The sequence below is a fragment of the Panthera leo genome, chromosome A2, assembly GCF_018350215.1.
Source record: "Panthera leo isolate Ple1 chromosome A2, P.leo_Ple1_pat1.1, whole genome shotgun sequence".
Lineage (NCBI taxonomy): Eukaryota > Metazoa > Chordata > Mammalia > Carnivora > Felidae > Panthera > Panthera leo.
This window is the reverse complement of record NC_056680.1, coordinates 139,854,628-139,872,712: the sequence shown is the minus strand read 5'-3', so window position 1 is coordinate 139,872,712 and position 18,085 is coordinate 139,854,628. Positions and strand designations below refer to the sequence as shown.

At 40.8% G+C, this 18,085-nt stretch overlaps 1 protein-coding gene across 1 annotated transcript; it reads left to right on the top strand.

Moving 5' to 3' along the window:
- The first annotated feature begins 15,402 nt into the window (after positions 1 to 15,402).
- TMEM229A (transmembrane protein 229A) lies at positions 15,403 to 17,344 on the top strand. Its single transcript, XM_042923492.1, has one exon. It carries the CDS (start codon positions 15,403 to 15,405, stop codon positions 16,525 to 16,527), a length of 1,125 nt encoding a protein of 374 aa, XP_042779426.1. The 3' UTR covers positions 16,528 to 17,344.
- The last annotated feature ends 741 nt before the right edge of the window (positions 17,345 to 18,085 follow it).

The window sequence follows — 18,085 nt, the reverse complement described above, 5'->3', positions numbered from 1 at the left end:
AATAAACGTTAAAAAAAATTTTTTTAATTAAATCCTGTATTAAATAAACATTTTGTTCAAAAGTTGCCTAAAACAATAAAAATACAAGTATTTGCTTTTTTTTTTTTTTTTTACCAGATTACAAAGTGTGCAAGGTATGTTGAGTTGAATACCAAACTGGGAGTCAGACTAGGGAGGGCCTCGACTGTGAGTTTCAATTAGAATTGCAAGCTATTGGTTGTGCCTATTCTGAGTCCATTCTGAAGAGTTGTGAAGTTAAAGTAATGAATAGTGAGGGTAAAGAAAAGAAGTTATATCCAAGGGACGTTTCCCAAGGAGAATTGGTAGGTCTTCAAAACTGATTAGATGTAGTGAGTGAAGCAAAAGGGATAGCAGAGAAAGGCTCCAAAATGGATTGGTGGTCAAGCCATTAGCCAAGACTAGGAAAGGCAGAACACATGTCCTCTGAGAGGGAGAACAGTGGAAGAAAGGGAGTATCAAGTGATAGAATGACTTCATTTTTAGAAATGTTGAGTTGGTATTGCCTGTGGAACATCCAGATGAAAACAGCTCATTGGATACTGGATATATGAATCTGAGTTTGCAATGATAGCAATCTTAAGAGTTTTTATTTATTCCTGAAGTCTGTACTACGCGGTCGGTACTCTGCGGCAGAAGTTGCTAGCCGTTTCCAAATATTTGTCCTCCCTCAACAACTGTATTCCTCTTTATCTATACTAAGAGAACCCATGACTTGTGGCTGGGTACAAAGCCACTTGGAAAAAGACTATGCTTCCCAACCTTCCTTGGCTAGATGTCATCATGCTACTAAATTCTGACCAATGGCCTGGAAAAGGAAGTGTTCTCAAAAAAGCCTCTTCCTTATCCTTCTTGTTGCCAGAATGCAGACAGTGACTAGATGGCTAGGACAGATAGATCCTTAGAAATGGAAGTCATCCATAGTACAGCGACCACACGAGCTACTGCCTGCATGCCAGGAAGTGTGTGCCACCACATCAGCCCCAGGCACCTAGTGAGAATTATTCAGGAGACAAAAATAATGTGTCTCCTGTTTAGACCACTAATATTTAGACGTTCCACCTTTGAAAACAAAACCAAATCATAACTAGGGCATATACATTATCTCATATAACCCTCATAACAACACTATCATTATACCTAATTTAGACATGAGGAATGCGGCTGAGAGAAATGAGGAGAGAGGTTTCCCCAGGGTCACCCAAACAGGAAGAAGTGGAGCTAGGAATGGGCACCTGGGTAGCTCAGTCGGTTAAGCACCAAGAGCCGACTTCAGCTCAGGTCATGATCTCACAGTTCATGAGTTCAAGCCCTGAGTCAGACTCTGTGCTGACAGCTCAGAGCCTGGAGCCTGGTTGGGATCCTGTGTCTCCCTCTCCCTCTGCCCCTCCCCACTCGCACTCTGTCTCTCTCTCAAAAATAAACATAAAAAAAAAAGTGGAGCTAGGATTTAACCCAAGAAATCTGATGGCAGGGGTCATACTCATTATCACTAAGCTTAAACAAACTGTCTAGCTCTCTGACCATTCCAAAGGCATCACACACAGACAAAAATCAGTCGTTCCTTTTTTTTTTAACTTTTTATTAAACTATAATATGTGTAGAGAAATGAGCACATCCTTATTTTTCAAATGAGGAGCATATTCAATCAAAGTGTTATCTTGTTTCTTACCGATATTCTTTCTCCTCACTCATGTGCCTATTTTCTCTTATCCCCAAATAAAAACCACATAAGTACCATTCTTTCTATGTTTATAGTATGACCTAGAAAAACACATTATTGAAGTTTTCTGGAAACTTCTCTTTTGCAGGCTAAATAACCGTGAGTCCTTTTGCCTTTCATTATAGATTTAATTTCCCAACTACTTGAATTATTCCCATTGTAAATCTTTAAACATTCTTTAATTCCTCTCAATCTTCTACCTAAGTACCATTCATGGTGGCAAAATGAGCGGCGTATATGGCTTGAGAATGAGTTTTTCACAGCACTTGCTTTGTACCAGGCCAAGATTCACGCATTAGCCCACCCATCATATTGAGTAGATTTAAATACTTGGTGAGTTAAGAAGTTCTTTCTGTTTTTCAGAGACAAAGAGAGCTTTGTGTTATTGCTGAAAAGCCACATAAATAACTTGAAAACAAAGAGTTTGTCAATGACAATCTGTTCTTTATGTTTTCAGAATTTGTATTTGGCTAACCATAATCCCCTAAAATTTATCCGTGGACAGGAGGGCATGGGAAAAAGCAGTGCAATAGTTTCTTTCTGGGACAGACTGAGTAAGGGGGAGGAACCAGAACACCATGTTCCAGAGGTAAATTCAACATGTCACAATTGCCATGGATTACATATGAAGAGGCGTTAGCTCAGGGAGTGCAACTTGCTATCACACACCCCCAGAAAACTCAGGTGCCCAAACAGATTCAAAAGAAATATCTATGCTACTGTGAAATTCTAAATTTAGAAGTTTATAAGTTAATTTATTTCCAGATATTGGGGTAAAAAAAAAATCAGAAAAAGGAAATGTCTTCTGCTAAGAACGAATACTCAGAGGTAAGATTAGGATTTTGGAAGGTACTCTAAAGATGTTTCAGAAGTAAGGAAAATTGAAGGAAGTTGAAATTCATCAACACTGTAAATTAATTGCAGAGATAATCTTACAGGAAATAATCTTACAGGAAAAATACAAAGGGAATATCATTACACGCAAATAGATAAATTATGTGAAAGATTTGCAAGTTCCGGAGACACTCATTAAAAATGATTTTTTGTTTATTTGTTTAATATAATGGTAGGAACATGAAGTTTAGATCCAAAAGTCTTGTGCATCACACAAAGAATGAATTTCCCTAATACATAAAAACTGCTGTCAGTAAATTAAAAAAGGCCTATTGCCTTGTGGTGCCTGGAAGGCTCCATTAGTTGAGCGTCCCACTCCTGATTTTGGCTCAGGTCATGATCCCAGGGTCATGGACCCCACCCGGAGTGGAGCCCTGCATTGGGCTCCGCACTGAGCATGGAGACTGCTTAAGATTCTCTCTCCCTCTGCCCTTCTCCCCCACTCACACACGCACTCCCTCTCTCAGAAAAAAAAAAAAAAAAAATACCAGTCATCCCAATGGAAAGGGATATGAGAAGATAGTTTACAGAAGAAGAAAGAGAAATAGTTCTTCTATATTTGACATAATGCCTCACTGTACTCAAAATATTATCATTAAAAATTAAAACTACCATTGAAATACTTTACATTTCTCAAGTTGGCAAGTATCAAAAAATGTAATAAAATATTACCGACAAGATTGTGTGGAAATAGGCCCTTACACAATTGTTCGTGGGAATGAAAATTGACCCAATATCCTAGGCTAACAATTTGGCAATATCTTTCAAAATTACCAACGTATATACCCTTTGACCAGTAGCTTCACTTCTCTATCCTTAAGTCATATACTCCCACATTGTGAATGATCTTGTGTTTCAAGGCTTTTATAATGCAGAATTCTTTTTATGTGAGTATAACTGACACACAATGTGACATTTGTTTCAGGTGTACAACATACTGATTCAAAAAGTTTATACATTATGCTATGTTCACGAGCATAGCTACCATCTGTCACCATATGATGCTACTACAATACCCTTGACTGTATTCCTTACGTGTGCCTTTTATTCCCATGGCTTATTCATCCGTAATTGGAAGCCTGTGTCTCCCACTCTTCTTACCCCATTTTGCTCATCCCCCGACCTCCTTCTCTCTGAAAACATCAGTTTGTTCTCTGTATTTATAGGATTAATTCTGTTTTTTGCTTGTTTACTCTTTTGTTGTTGCTTTTTATTAGATTCCACATATGAATGAAATCATATAGTATTTGTCTTTCTCAGTCTGACTTATTTCACTCAGTGTAATACCCTCTAGGTCCATCCATCTTGTCTCAGATGGCGCAATCTCATCCTTTTTATGGCTGCATCCAGTGTGTGTGTGTGTGTGTGTGTGTGTGTGTGTGTGTGACGTCTTCCTTATCCATTCATCTATCCATGGACACTTAGGTTGCTTCCATGATATGTCTATTGTAACTAATGCTGCAGTAAACACAGGGATGCATATATCCTTTTTTTTAATATAATTTATTGTCAGGTTGGCTAACATGCAGTGTGTACAGTGTGCTCTTGGCTTTGGGAGTAGATTCCTGTGATCCATCACTTACATACAACACCCAGTGCTCATCCCAGAAAGTGCCCTCCTCAATGCACATCACCCACTTTCCCCTCTTCTCTGCCGCCCCCCCCCCCATCAACCCTCTGTTTGTTCTCTGTATTTAGGAGTCTCTTATGGTTTGCCCCCCTCTCCGTTTGAAACTATTTTTCCCCTTCCCTTCCCCCATGCTCTTCTGTTAAGTTTCTCAAATTCGACATATGAGTGGAATATGATATCTGTCTTTCTCTGACTGACTTATTTCACTTAGCATAATATCTTTTCAACTTAGTGTCTCCATTTTCTTTGGAGAATACCTAATAGTGGAATTATTGAATCATATGGTATTTCTTTTAATTTTTTGAGGAAACTCCATCCTGTTTTCCAGAGTGGCTGTACCAGTTTACGTTCCCACCAACAGTGTACAAGTGTTCCTTTTTATCCACATCCTCGTCACTACTTGTTATTTCTTGTCTTTTTGATGTTAGCCATTCTGACAGGTGTAAGGTGATATCTCATATGGTTATGACTTGCATTTCGCTGGCGATTAGTGATATTGAGCATCTTTTCGTCTGTGTGTTGGCCATCTTTATGTTTGTATATATTGTAGCATTTTTTTAAGAAGTAAAATTTGTGTTTATTGGAAAAGAAATGGGAAGCATTTGAAAAATAGTTCTGAAAGTCTTCTTCTCACAAGGACATGTAGCATGAATTAATGTGCTATGTGCCCACTTAGTGCCATATATTATAGCATTCTTACCATGACAAGATTTTAAATATTTAAATGCCCATTGGTAAAAGGCCTGGTGAGATAAATAGTGATTCACTCAAACAAGGCAATACTACTTAGCTGTGTAAAATAAAAATTGGAGATGAATTCTTTATGTATAGATTGGGAATGATTTCTATGCAAAGTTAATAGATAAAAAAAGATAAGGTGCAGAATAAAGTGTACTGTATATTTGCATCTGCATAAAAAATGGTACAGGAGGCTTCTATTCATTAGTATATGCATAGAATATCTCTGGATAGACAACCAATAAGCTAATAATATTGCTCCAAAGGAAAATGGGTGGGTAGGAGACAGATATCCGAGGGAAATTTTCTCAGCATAGCCTTTTGTACCTTATAAATGTTGTAGATATGAAAATACTGGATTTTTAATCAAAGTATAGGTGACACACAATGTTATTTGTTTTTTAAATTAAATAAAGGCTAAATTCAAAAATCATCTACCCCAGCCTCCCCAAGAATTATTTTAACCCTTGAAATATAATGTACATATTTTGGAATTTCCCTAGCAGTAAATAATAGTACTTCTTGCCTATCACACATTATTTCAAGGAACTGATGAGAAAAACAAGTATGGAAGCACTTTGTAGATTATAAAGTACGATGCAAATGAAAAAAATATCTGTCTATATATAACTGCATTGACTGAGCCTAGATCCCTGCTATAATATAAATACCTGATATTCTAATACATTTGTTGAAACTCAGTGCTGAAGATTGAAAATTTAAGAATGTCACACAAATGCTAACCCATTTATTTGCTAATTGTTTATTCTGGCTCCTAACAATGATTTTTTTAACCTTAAACACAAAAAAGAACTCACCTTGTGCCATAACATATTAAAAAATAGTTGTGTGTAACTCAGACAATAACACATTTAATGTCTATGAAACCTTGTGATCTCCAAAAATTCTACTGTGAGGTTTGCTTACCAGGGAGAGAACTTTAATAGAATAAATAATTACCCCAATCATGAGAGTGTATGTATATAAATGCAAACTACCATATATCTAATGTATCTAAACAGACCTGAATGCCCCATGTACATTCTAGAATGGGAATGCCCAAGTACAATTCATTTTTCTTGCCAGCTCCTGTTGATTGATGATGTCTTCCTGTATCATTCTGTGGAATGGGATTCAAAGGCAAAACTCTGGACTTACTAGAAAAACATGCTGCAATAATTATGTCTGCCATTTATGTGAGAGTAAGAAATGGTGGGAGGGCCATTTGTAGAAGGTAAAACACTGTGTAGAAAGTAACACGTTCTACACAGTCACTCTTGCTCCTTAAGTTTCCATATGTTTTTACCTTCCTTCTTCCTTTCTGCCCTCCTTCACCATAATTTTCTACAAAAAGATACCCAGGAAAGAGGGTTGCATGACAGAAGGATTTATGCAGCCTGGTAGTAAGAAAGAAAGGAGTGTTCCCCTCCCTAGCATTCCTTAGCAAGGGGAAAGGATGAAGAGATGGAACAAGAGCTTGCGGGAACTCAGTCAGATATTCTTAGCTCTGGTCATTAAATTAAAATACGGAGGGATCAGTGAAATACACATGACCTAGTTCATATTAATATTACTAGATTTTGTTTATATGATCTAATCAATAAAGGTCAAGAATGTCCACACAGTAGCTCATTTAAATCAATATCAGAATCCACAGAAGTTGAATGATCTCTTCTCTGTGTAAGTTTCTGTGCTAAGAGCTACAGAGATGCTGACAGTATTTGTAATTCAAATGAGTTTTCAATATGACAAAACATAGACATGAGACGTTTTGAAAATTCAGGGTAACAACAAAAGCAGTACATGATGAAATTGTTCAAGGTGATACATCAACAGCCAGAATACGTCAAGCAGGTGAAGTCCAGCCCAGCTTGATAAAGGATATTAATATGAGCAGGCCTTGGAAAATGGATAGGGTTTACTGAAGTAGGAGGGGGTCTGATGAAGGTTACTGAAGATGAGTACAAGAAATGAGGGTGGGAAAGTAAATCACTATTTGATCTTGATGGTCAGGAAAAGGAACTTGGGTGTTCTGCTGTAAGTCAAGGAAATCTTTTGAAGGTTTTTGATTAGGGTAATGAAATCTTCAAAGTCGTGGTTTAGGATGGTTACACTGATAGCAATCTATCCAAGATAGATTGGAAGAGGATAGAGAAACTTATGCTGGGTACATCCGTTAACATGTTATTGGAATAGTCCCGGCTGAGGTGATAGTGGTCTGAACAAGGGTGATAGCACTGGAAATGCAAAGGAGATAATAAACTATAAAAATATTTTAAAAGAGATACTGGAGAATATGAACAGGCAGTATACAATAACTGCTGAGTATGGGGGCTGAGAGATATTAAGGAGTCAAGGGTAGTATATTGGAAGAACAGGAAGATCCTAAAAGACAAACTTTTCCTAATTAGAGTCAGGTTTCCCTCCTGTGTGTGCAAATACATTCAGGCTTTTCTTCTGTCATAATTTGTATTATTCAGTTTTGTGGTCTGTATTTATTTATCTACCTCCCTTACTAGATGGTGAAATGCTTGAGCATAACGATCATCCTTTGGTTATGGCATAAGTGGCACAAAAGTGTGTGTATGTATACATACAATGATATCAAGGGATGGAGGACACGAGGGAGGGGAGTATCTGTTTCAGAGGGAGAGATGAGCGATGGAATTTTGCACATGGAGAGACAGAAGTAACAGTATATCGTTCAAAATAATACATTTGTTTTCTTTAATCATATTAGATTTTTTCAGAGGTATTTTTATCACTGTCCAATCAGTACAACCCCTCACATGCCACACCCCAAACATACATTCTCAACACCAAGATTCTACCATAAGGCCAACCTCCCACCAGCCATGACTTCCTAGTCCCATCAGAAGGAAATGTTTATTCTACAAAAGTATTCAGAGTTTCCAGCAAGGCTTCTGGTGGGCTATTTAGTAATAGCCAAAGTCTGAAAATGTGTATCATTTTGATTCTCCATTTGAACTTTAAGGTATGTAGTCTAGGTAAATAAATATGGCTATATGAAAAAGATAATTAAGGGAATGCTTGTCACATAGAAGCTCATATCAGCACATTTTTTTGGAAACAACTTAACTAGCAAAAAAATGGGGATTAGCTAAACAAATTATGGGTCATCTATACAAAGGAATCGGTTGTCATCATAACCTATGATGTAGCAGATTATCAAACAGAAAGATGCTCCCTAATCACCAATAGGTGACAAGGGCAAATTCCAAATTACAAAAGGAATGCATAATATAATCTCCTTGTGGTGATACTATCATATTGTTGAAAAGCTACATACCAAAATATTAACAGTGGTTATCTATGGGTTATGGTATCATGGGGGATGTGTATTTGTTTTACTTTCTACTTTTATTTATTTCTAATTTATTCAGTAGGCAAGTATATCTTTTGTGGTAAGCTATACTTGAAACTTCAAGGCGGGGAGACTTTTCTATTTTCATTTTTTTTATGTCCAAGGCATAGCACATAAGGTATTGCACACTAAGTGCTCCATAACCGTTTGCTGAATGAAGAAAAATATAATTAAGTATATGTTTATATTTGGTTATTATAAACAAAATTTATATAGGATATAAATATAATAAATGTATATTCTCTAAAGCAAGAGTTGTGGCAGTGACAACCACAGAAGAAAGCAATATGTCACCAACATGACCACTCACAGAAGAAACACGGGTCAGGCAGAATAACTACAGTTAACCAAGAAAACCACTAGCTAGTTGCCAGGTGACGGGAAACAGAACCAGCATCCTTGCTAAGAAAGGCAATCAGTACACTGAGTTCTAGGAACTGCACCCTCCCCCGAAGGTCTAAGAAATCTAGGCTATTGGGCCATGGCACTGACTCGGGCCTCATTCATCTGTCTTCTGGAATTTAAGTGAAAATGACTCCTCTCTCCTGAGCCCTGATCAGGAGAGAGGAGTCATTTTGCTGAACTTCAATATCTAGAAATATGTACTAACAGCCCACAGGAATACATTTGCATTCCATATTTATTTTCCTGTTATTTGACTTCTATCTTTTTTTTTATGTTTATTTATTTTGAGAGAGAGAGAGAGAGAGAGGGAGAGAGCAAGAGCAGGGGAGGGGCAGAGAGAGAGAGAGAGAGAGAGAGAGAGAGAGAGACTCTCAAGCAGGCTCCACGCTGCCAGCACAGAGCCTGATGTGGGGCTCGATCTGATGAACCACGTGATCATGACCTGAGCCAAAATCAAGAATCGGGCGCTTAACCAACTGAACCACCCAGGCTCTCCTGACCTCTGTCTTCTATTCCACATTAGACCATCTAGCCACATTTGTACAAATAAATAGCCCTTTACTATTTTGTAAGGAAACCCAGAAGAAAGGCGGGGGAAATAAACAAGTAAATGTACTGAACAACAATAACAAAAAGATATGAAATGATCGTCTAGACTAATGATTAAAATTAAATGCATGATAACCAAATGGATGGAGTGGCTGGGGAAGGGTTAGGGATTCTTAAATTAATGCCCACTAGAACTATAAAGAGAATTGATCTTTTTTTTATTAAATCTGCTACTTCAACTCATTCAAGATGACTTTAATGTGAGAACATAAGAGATAACACAGTGTATCGCAAATGAGCTTTGATGTCAAGTGGAAATGACTGCATAGCTTTGCTTTTGATTTATTAGCTGAGACCTTGAGCAAGTAATTTTTCTGAGCCTCAGAAAATATCTGTTAAAAAATAAGAGAACAGTTATATGAAATACTGATAATATATGTGAAGTACACAGCTAACATGTAGGTACCCGTTAAGTAGTACCCATTAACAGTGATGATCTCTCTTACCAACAAACCCTAACCAATGGACTCAAGTAGTATTATTCAAAATAAGCTGCTTCCTTTGAAAACACAATGGAATTAAGTGGGGAGGGGAAAATAGTCTCCTTGGGCATTCAAAGGGAGGCACTGGCAAGCAGGCAAAGATTACACAAAGGGAGTATTTCTGATTTGAATATTGCTCAAAGTGAAATTTTATTTTTTAAGCAAGCTTTCCCAAAACAACTTGTTACTGGTTGGGTTTTTCTATAAGCTTTATGAATTAAAAGAATCTATTCAAAGTCAGTTCCTTAAGAGCCCCACTCAGGAAAATCTCAGAAATAATCCTCAGCTGAGGCAGTTTCCTGGCGAAAACTAGGAGCTCTAAGAAATTTCTGGGACAGAAAAAAGGCCTGAAATTTAAATTGACAATATAAAAATACATAAAGGGCTGCCAGGAGGAGTTGTAAAAGAAAACTTTCCTGATATCAATATGACCCCCTATTAATCTGATTATCAGAAAGAGGAGTAAAAAGAGTACAGTTAAAAAGAACGAGTTTCGTAAAGACATTCGATGGGAACAACAGTAAAGATTTCCCAGATGATCCTCAGCAGTGGCATGGTCAAAAATTTACATGCTCCTATTTGACCTTTCTGTCCTTGTCAACGAGCACTGATAATCTGTTAGTTGCCTCCTGATGGCTCATTTGCTCTCCCAGATGTTTAAGGAACATATAAAAAGAATTCGCCAGGGATGCCTGGGTGGCTCAGTAAGTTAAGCATCTGACTCTTGATTTTGCCTCAGGTCATGATCTCACAGTCCTAGGATTGAGCTCCATGTCGGGCTCCATGCTGAGCATGGAGGCTGCTTGAGATTCTCTCTCTCCCCTTCTCTCTCTGCCCCTCCCCAGCTCCCTCATGCTCTCTAAATGAATGAATGAATGAATGAGCAAACATTTTTTTAAAGAATTCTTTAATTTGGGGCACCTGGGTGGCTCAGTCAGTTGAGCGTCCAACTTCGGCTCAGGTCATGATCTCACAGCTCGTGAGTTTGAGCCCTGCATCGGGCTCTGTGCTGATAGCTCGGAACATGGAGCCTGCTTCGGATTCGGTGTCTCCCTCTCTCTCTTCCCCTAACCCACTCACATTCTGTCTCTGTCTCTCTCAAAAATAAATAAACATTTAAAAAAATTTTTAAAAAGAATTCTTTAATTTAAAACTGTAGTATATAACAAAAGGAGTTTAAAAAGAATATATGAAACTATAGCCATATGCATACAAAGAGTTTACACAGCTGTGTTTTTATCAAACTGTCAATCAACCTCTTTCCCTTCCTCTGCCCCCCACTGGGGATGAGCATCATTTTAGCTAAATTCAACGTCAGTCTGCTTCTTCATTACTTTTACTTGTCCTTACTCAAATTATTCTCCTCAAATGCCAACTGGTCCTTACCATTAGACTGTGCAAACCCAAAATCATATATCCCTCAAAGCTTATTATCTATATGGTCATGCCATTATTGTTTGATTGCCTTCATGAACATGACTTCCACTGTCTTCATCAACACAACTTTATTATTCTAGGAAGCTCTAGACCAGAGAGATAGAAGTTTATTATTTATTCTCAACACTTTTTGAAACTCTCACCTCAAAACACCCATCTTGCTATGTCCCCCAGTCCCAAACCATTATATCATAATCATTACCCAATTCTAATCAAGCCCTTGTATTGAAAGACTCATCTTAATCCAAATCCAAAAATTTCATAAATAGTCCAACATTATCCTTCCTGCTCCAAGATGCTCTTAAATCTTTGTCAAGGAAGAAAGCTCCCTTACCATGGTAAGCAACAAACTCAGTTTTGCCTTAGCAACAGGTTATTTTGGTGGTATTTGTAGGGAGCCAGCATTCAGCAATTGCAAACCTTCTTGGATGGATGTCCTCCTTCTTAGTCTGATGATTATAGTATATAAAAGGGGTGTGTGCATGCGCGCACATGTGTGTGTGTGTGTGTGTATAATTTGCTCCATAGAAAGAAAGGTTTTTATATCTACTGTTAATGTGGCTGCTGTCTTTTACTGTTTCCTCTGTCATTACGCTCATACCTTACCCTATTGGACTTCCCTTAAGCTTTCTTCTAAATGCTGTGCTCTGCATGCACTTTCCTTTAGTTCTTCTGGTATGCAGTGAAATGTCTCAGGCATTCCATATATCTAAAAGACTACAATCAGGACCCTGTGGCCACTAGGCAACAATTCACTGAAGATTATCATAATCCTCCAAAGGGCCCTTCTCCTTATTTGCATATCTCCCCCTGGTCACAGGAACTACTGGGCTCCTGGGTCTGCACCTATTTGGAGCCAACCTCGCCAGCCCAGTAAGGTTAGCGTTGGCTCCACATGAATTGTTGTATCTCTACAGACATGGTTACTCAGACAGCTTCATAGTCCCTGAGGTCAAAGAAGACCGTTTTCCATGAAGAACAGTGTTTCAAAGCATTCTTTGAATGGCTGCTTTCTAACCTAAGGAATCTCAAACCGATGTTATTTTATTGTAGATTCCTGTTCCGTACTTTTAAACTCCCCTCATCCTCATGCCCACCAATTCCCAATAAGTTTCTGGGTTTACAGATGTATCTAATGTTTGCAGTAGCAAAGACCAACACAGAAATGCCTTTAGCGTTTTATGATCATTTTGATGTGAGGATTGTAAATTATAAAATTATCGCGGATCATTAAAGCCGTACTACAGTTTTCCTTTTGGAAACCCAGCAATGAAGCATTTAAAACAAAAGAACAATGTGATGATAAAGCAGAAACAAAGATTGGTATCATTGGTGGGCTAACTTTTCAGAATGGTAAAATATACTCATTTTTCAAAACGAGGCAATAAGTGAAAAGAATTAATGGCAATTTATACAATGAGCTTTCTTCTAGTCCTTTGTCTCATGCCTTTTTAAAAAACTTTTCCTTTTATCCTTTTTTTCTACTTTTTTTTAAAAGTTAGTGTTTCATGTATTTTGAAGTGTTGTAATGAAGGAGAGGCCATGACAAAAATATTTTAAAAAAACATAGAATAATTATAAGATATGTATGGTACACAAAACAGAAATTTTGTTAAGTGCTTAGGTTAAAAATACAGAAACTGAAGATCTAATTTTTTGTTTAATCCAAAAGATTTTCCTACATTCCCTGGGATGAATGAGACTGAAACATAGAATTAGATCTTTGAAGGTTTCCCTTGCATCAAAAAATTAGAAGAAATATAGGGTGCTTGGGTGGCTCAGCCATTAAGTGACCAACTTGGTTTTCGCTCAGGTCACCATCTCACAGTTCATGAGTTCGAGCCCTTTATCGGGCTCTGTGCTGACAGTGCAGAGCCTGCTTGCAATTCTCTTGTCTCTCTCTCTCTCTCTCTCTCTCTCTCTGCCCCTCCCAGCTCACTCTCTCTCTTTCTCAAAAATAGTTTTTTAAAACATAAAAATTAGAATAAATAGATGACCTGAGCCCTTGAAGTTTAATTGACTATTAGAAAACAATTCTAGTATAGTAAATCAGTGTATGCATGTTTGAATGGCTATATTTATGCTATCATCCCTTGCTGGAGTAGCAATTATGCATTTGTTTTTAGTATCTGATAAGCTAGGCCCAGGATTGAGTTTTTATAGTAAAATAACAACTCAAAGAAATGTATTTATTGGTATGTATAATAGCCCCCCCTCCTTAGCCATAGGGGATACATTCCAAGACCCCCAGTGGATGCCTGAATATATACTCCATAGTATTGAGTATATATACTATATATACTATGTTTTTTCCTGTACATACTTACCTATGATAAAGTTTAATTTATAAATTAAGCACAGTAGGAGATTAGCAACAATAATATAATTGAACAACTATAACATTATACTATAATAAAAGCTATGTAAATGTGGTTTCTCTCCCTCAAAATATCTTATTGTACCATACTCCCTCTTCTCCTGATGATGTGAGATGATAAAATGCCTGTGTGATGGGAGGGAGTGAGGAGAATGACATAATGTTAGGCTACTACTGACCTTCTGGTGATATGTCAGAAGGGACATCTTCTGCTTCTAGACCCTGGAAAGCAAAACTGCAGATAAGGGGAAACTAGGTACAACTAGCCGATCATAAGTAGTTATTATTAATAATAATCGTAAGTAGGCTTTACACAGATATGATAGATTTGTTAATAATATATTTTTTAGTCTATTTATTTTGAGAGAGAGAGAGAGAGAGCACAAGCGAGGGAGGAGCAGACAGAGAGAGAAAGAGAGAGAATCCCAAGCAGGCTCCCGGATGTCAGTGCAGAGCCCAGTGAGGGGCTCGATCTCACAAACCGTGAGATCATGACCTGAGGTGAAATCAAGAGTCAGCCGCTTAACCAACTGAGCCATCCAGGAGCCCTGTGACATGTATGATAGATTATTGTCATATCAACTAGATTATACACTTCTTGGAGAGTACATCTCACAACCTTCTATTTTCCCAGTGTGTTTAGCATCTTGTATATAGTAAGTGCTCATGAAGATGTTTAGATTTGAACTCTGCTTTTTAACAACATTATTATTTCTCCTCATGGTACTTGCTCAGTCACTTGGGCAACTAACCTTATCTCTGGTTTTGCGGCTGGTTTGTTGAGCCTGCTACCTGAGACTTGTCCCTCGGGTTTGTTGAGCCTGTCCCTGGCATGACAGTTTCCACCCACTCGTGTTTATTCTTTGTGGCTGGGTCACAGCTGGCTTTGAATTAGAACATTAAATATACAGCACCACAGTTTGGTCTCAGGCCCGGCCTCTGGTTTGTGGCACTAGGCCATTGGCCTCTGCCAGCCAGGCCCTGGCCCCGGTTTCCGCGATACAGGGAGTGCCCATCAGCTCGCGGTCACACCTGTTAGGTGTTTCTCCGCTCCTGCCTCCGCGCGAGCAAACGCCTCCTGCACCACTGGGGACCTGGGTGCAGAGCGCGGGGGAAAGGGGCGGAGAAGCAGGGCCCGGCCTTCTCCTCCTGCGGACCCCGCGGGATCTGCTCGGAGGGTGGAGCGGGGAGGGGGCACTGCGAGGCGGGAGAGGGTTGAGACAGGCGGAGAGGGGCATGGGGAGGGCCCGTGGAAGGGGTGTCACTGCTCGCTTCACGCTGCAAGAGGCTGCAGCAGAGGCGGCGGGGCTGAGGCGCGGAGGAGACGGGGTTTGTAGCAGCCTCCGCATTTCTCCTTGCAGCCCCAGCGCCACCGCCCCTCGCCGGGCCGCGGCGCGCGTTAGGCCGCGCAAAGTGAGCGCGGGCGCCGGCCGGCTGCACCTCACCCGGGACCGGAGGGCAGAGCGCGGTGGGGCCGCGGCGGGGGTACTGCGCGAGCCGGGCGGCCCGCGCGTCTCCGGGGCGCACCAGCTGCGGCTGCCACCGGGCCGCGGCCGGGACGGAGCACCCTGCGCGCCCCCCGGGGGCCGGCAGCGGCCGGGAGGCGGCACGGGGCTCGGCTCCTCCGCCCCGCAGCTCCGCGCACCCTGCAGCGGCGGCGGCGGCGACGGCGCGGGCTCGGGCGCCCGGGCACCCTCCGAGCCCATGGCGGGCAGCGATGCGGGCGGCGAGGGTCGGGCGCACAGAAGCGGCGCCGCGCGGCGTCCGGGGGCCCCCGGCGGGCGGGGAGGCGAGGCTGCCGCCAGCAACCCGGGGCCGCTGTCCACTGCTGAAGCGCCGGCGGACGGCGCTGCGCTGCCCGCCTGGATGCGCCTCTACTTCTACGGGATGCACGGGATCACCCTGGACGTGCTCGTGTCCGCGGCTCGGCGCTTCGCTAGCAGCCCGGACCTCCGGATGCTGGGCTTCTCCTCGCCCTACCGCTGCCTGCTGCACTCGCTCACCCACTTCGCCCTGGAGAAGGTCTACCTGCAGCAGCGGCGCTGCCCCAGCGCCTTCCTCTTCAATTTTCTCCTCTACCCCTCGGCCCACGTGGCGCTGCAGACCCTGGCGGGCCAGGCGCTGCTGCTCGGCCTGCGCAGCGGACCGCGGGGTGCGGCGGCGCCGGGGACACTGGACCTAGCGCTGCAGTATGTGCTGGCTCTCTACCACTGCCATGTGTTCCTGAAGCGCTTCCTGCGCTTGCGGTACCGGCGGCAGCCAGAGCAGCGGCAGCAGCCGCAGCATCGGCCCGGCGCGCCCCCCGCCCCTCTGGGCGCCCGGGCCCCAGTGGTTGCAGGTGGCCGGAGGCGACTACCCCGAGACACTCGGGGCGTCGGAGGAGCCTCCGGTCAGGGGCTGCCGGACCTGCTCCGCTTTCTTTTCTTCGGAATGCACGGCTTTTTGGATGAGATCTTCTTCACTTTCTTCTTTAACTTACTGGGGCAGGGAGACGGGGCCACCAGCGGCCACACGTCGCTCTGGTCCTTCTTTATTTATGGCAGCTGCAGTTTTGTGGTGGAAAAGCTCTACTTCCACCTGCACTGCAGTCGTGGCTGGAGCGCTTGGAAGCGGGTGCCCATCTACGTGGTCTTCGTCTATGTGTGGGAGTTGTCCTGGGGTCTGGGACTCCGCATGTGCGGTGCTTGTTCCTGGGACTATTCTCACTACCCGCTCAATTTCATGGGCCTCATCACCCTGATGTATTTACCTGGTTGGATATTTCTTAGTGTGTACCAGGACCTACTCTCCAACGTGTTGTGGCGGGTGCAGTACCTACCGACCAAATAAGACAAAACAAAACAAAACAAAAGTCACTGGATTCCCACGAAGCAATTCGATTTCCTTTTACACGTTTAAAACGGAGTGGGTTTTTTTAGCCTTTTAATTTTTATACGTTTTACTAAATTCTTACAATAGGTTTTATTGGACCCTTTAGTTTTTATGACACTTTGGAACCTATGCATAATAATACAATATTTCAAAATACTGCTCAAGACATAAAGTACTTGTCAATATTGAAAACCCCTTACAAGCCCAAGCAGTAAAACCATCATACCTTAACTTCAGAACCTGTAGTATGTTCACTTTTGGGGGCGTATGTGGGTGATAACTACTAATTTTTTTTTTTTAAGTGAGGAGGTTATTCAGATCAGAAATCAGTGATCTTTACAAGATTTGGCGAAATTTTCTGATTTAATGGTTTGTTTACTTTCTTTTTAATCCAATTTCATTTTAATTCCTTGCCATACTTACCAATCACTGCTGAAACTCAGTATCTTGTACTTCTAAAACTACAGTTAATAGCTCTTAAAGTGCCTCCCTCTACTACACAAGTGAAAAAGAAACTGACAAATGTGAAAACACATCCTATGGATACAGTTTTAAACTCAGACAGGTGACACTGTGTTAAGATATTTGATCTCCATCCTGGAAATGATTGTTTTCCAATGTGGATTAGCCTTAAATGCCAAGTGTGTTAACATTGATTAGATTTTATGTTATCTATGGCTGTAAATTTTTGTTGTAAAATGTTTACCTTGTATGCCCAAAGTCCAAGCAAAGTTATACCACTCAATAGTGTTCTAACCCTAAGGACTTTTGCTACATGGAGCTTCAAGAATAGAAACGATTCCTTGGAATAAAATGAACCTAAATGTTCATTATACTCGCCTTTGGCCTAATTGTTTACCGTGACCACAGATACGTGTGTTCAGTGTACTTCTGCTATGGCTCACTTGTAAACATCTTTCTTTTTGCTTCTGGGCCCACAGAGGTTTGGGGCCAAACCTTGATGTGGTAATGTGCATTATAAATCCGTGATAGCTTTATGGTGACTCGTTATTAATGTCTGGAAGCTCCAAAGTTAAATGAGATGGTAAAAACCATTTTAAGAAATCATGTCTAATCGATTAATAATGTACTTTAAGATTGTTTGTTGTTTTTATTATAGTGAGAAAAGACAAGTAGAATTGGGCGTGGCTCAGCGAAGGATGACTAATACCTTCTCAGTTTTTATTACAAAGGTAATTAGAAAAACTTACAGTGTGTACAAATGAATAGTTTCTGCTTCAAACTATTAGCTCATCTGTACTATGAAAGGGGCTTATTTCTGTTTTCAGAAAATGTTTGCTATGGTAGTAAAAACGAATATGTATTTAGATGGTTTTCAGGAATAATTTTGAGAATGTTATTTTTTAATCCATTCTCTGAGGTTGCAAGGTAACTTATAAGTAATGCAAGATAATCAGCCCTACCTGTGAAATGGATCGTGTCACACTGAATATTTTAGCTGGTCAAAGTTGAAGAGCAGCTATTGAAAGGAAGCTAAGTGTTTGCAGAAAGTAAA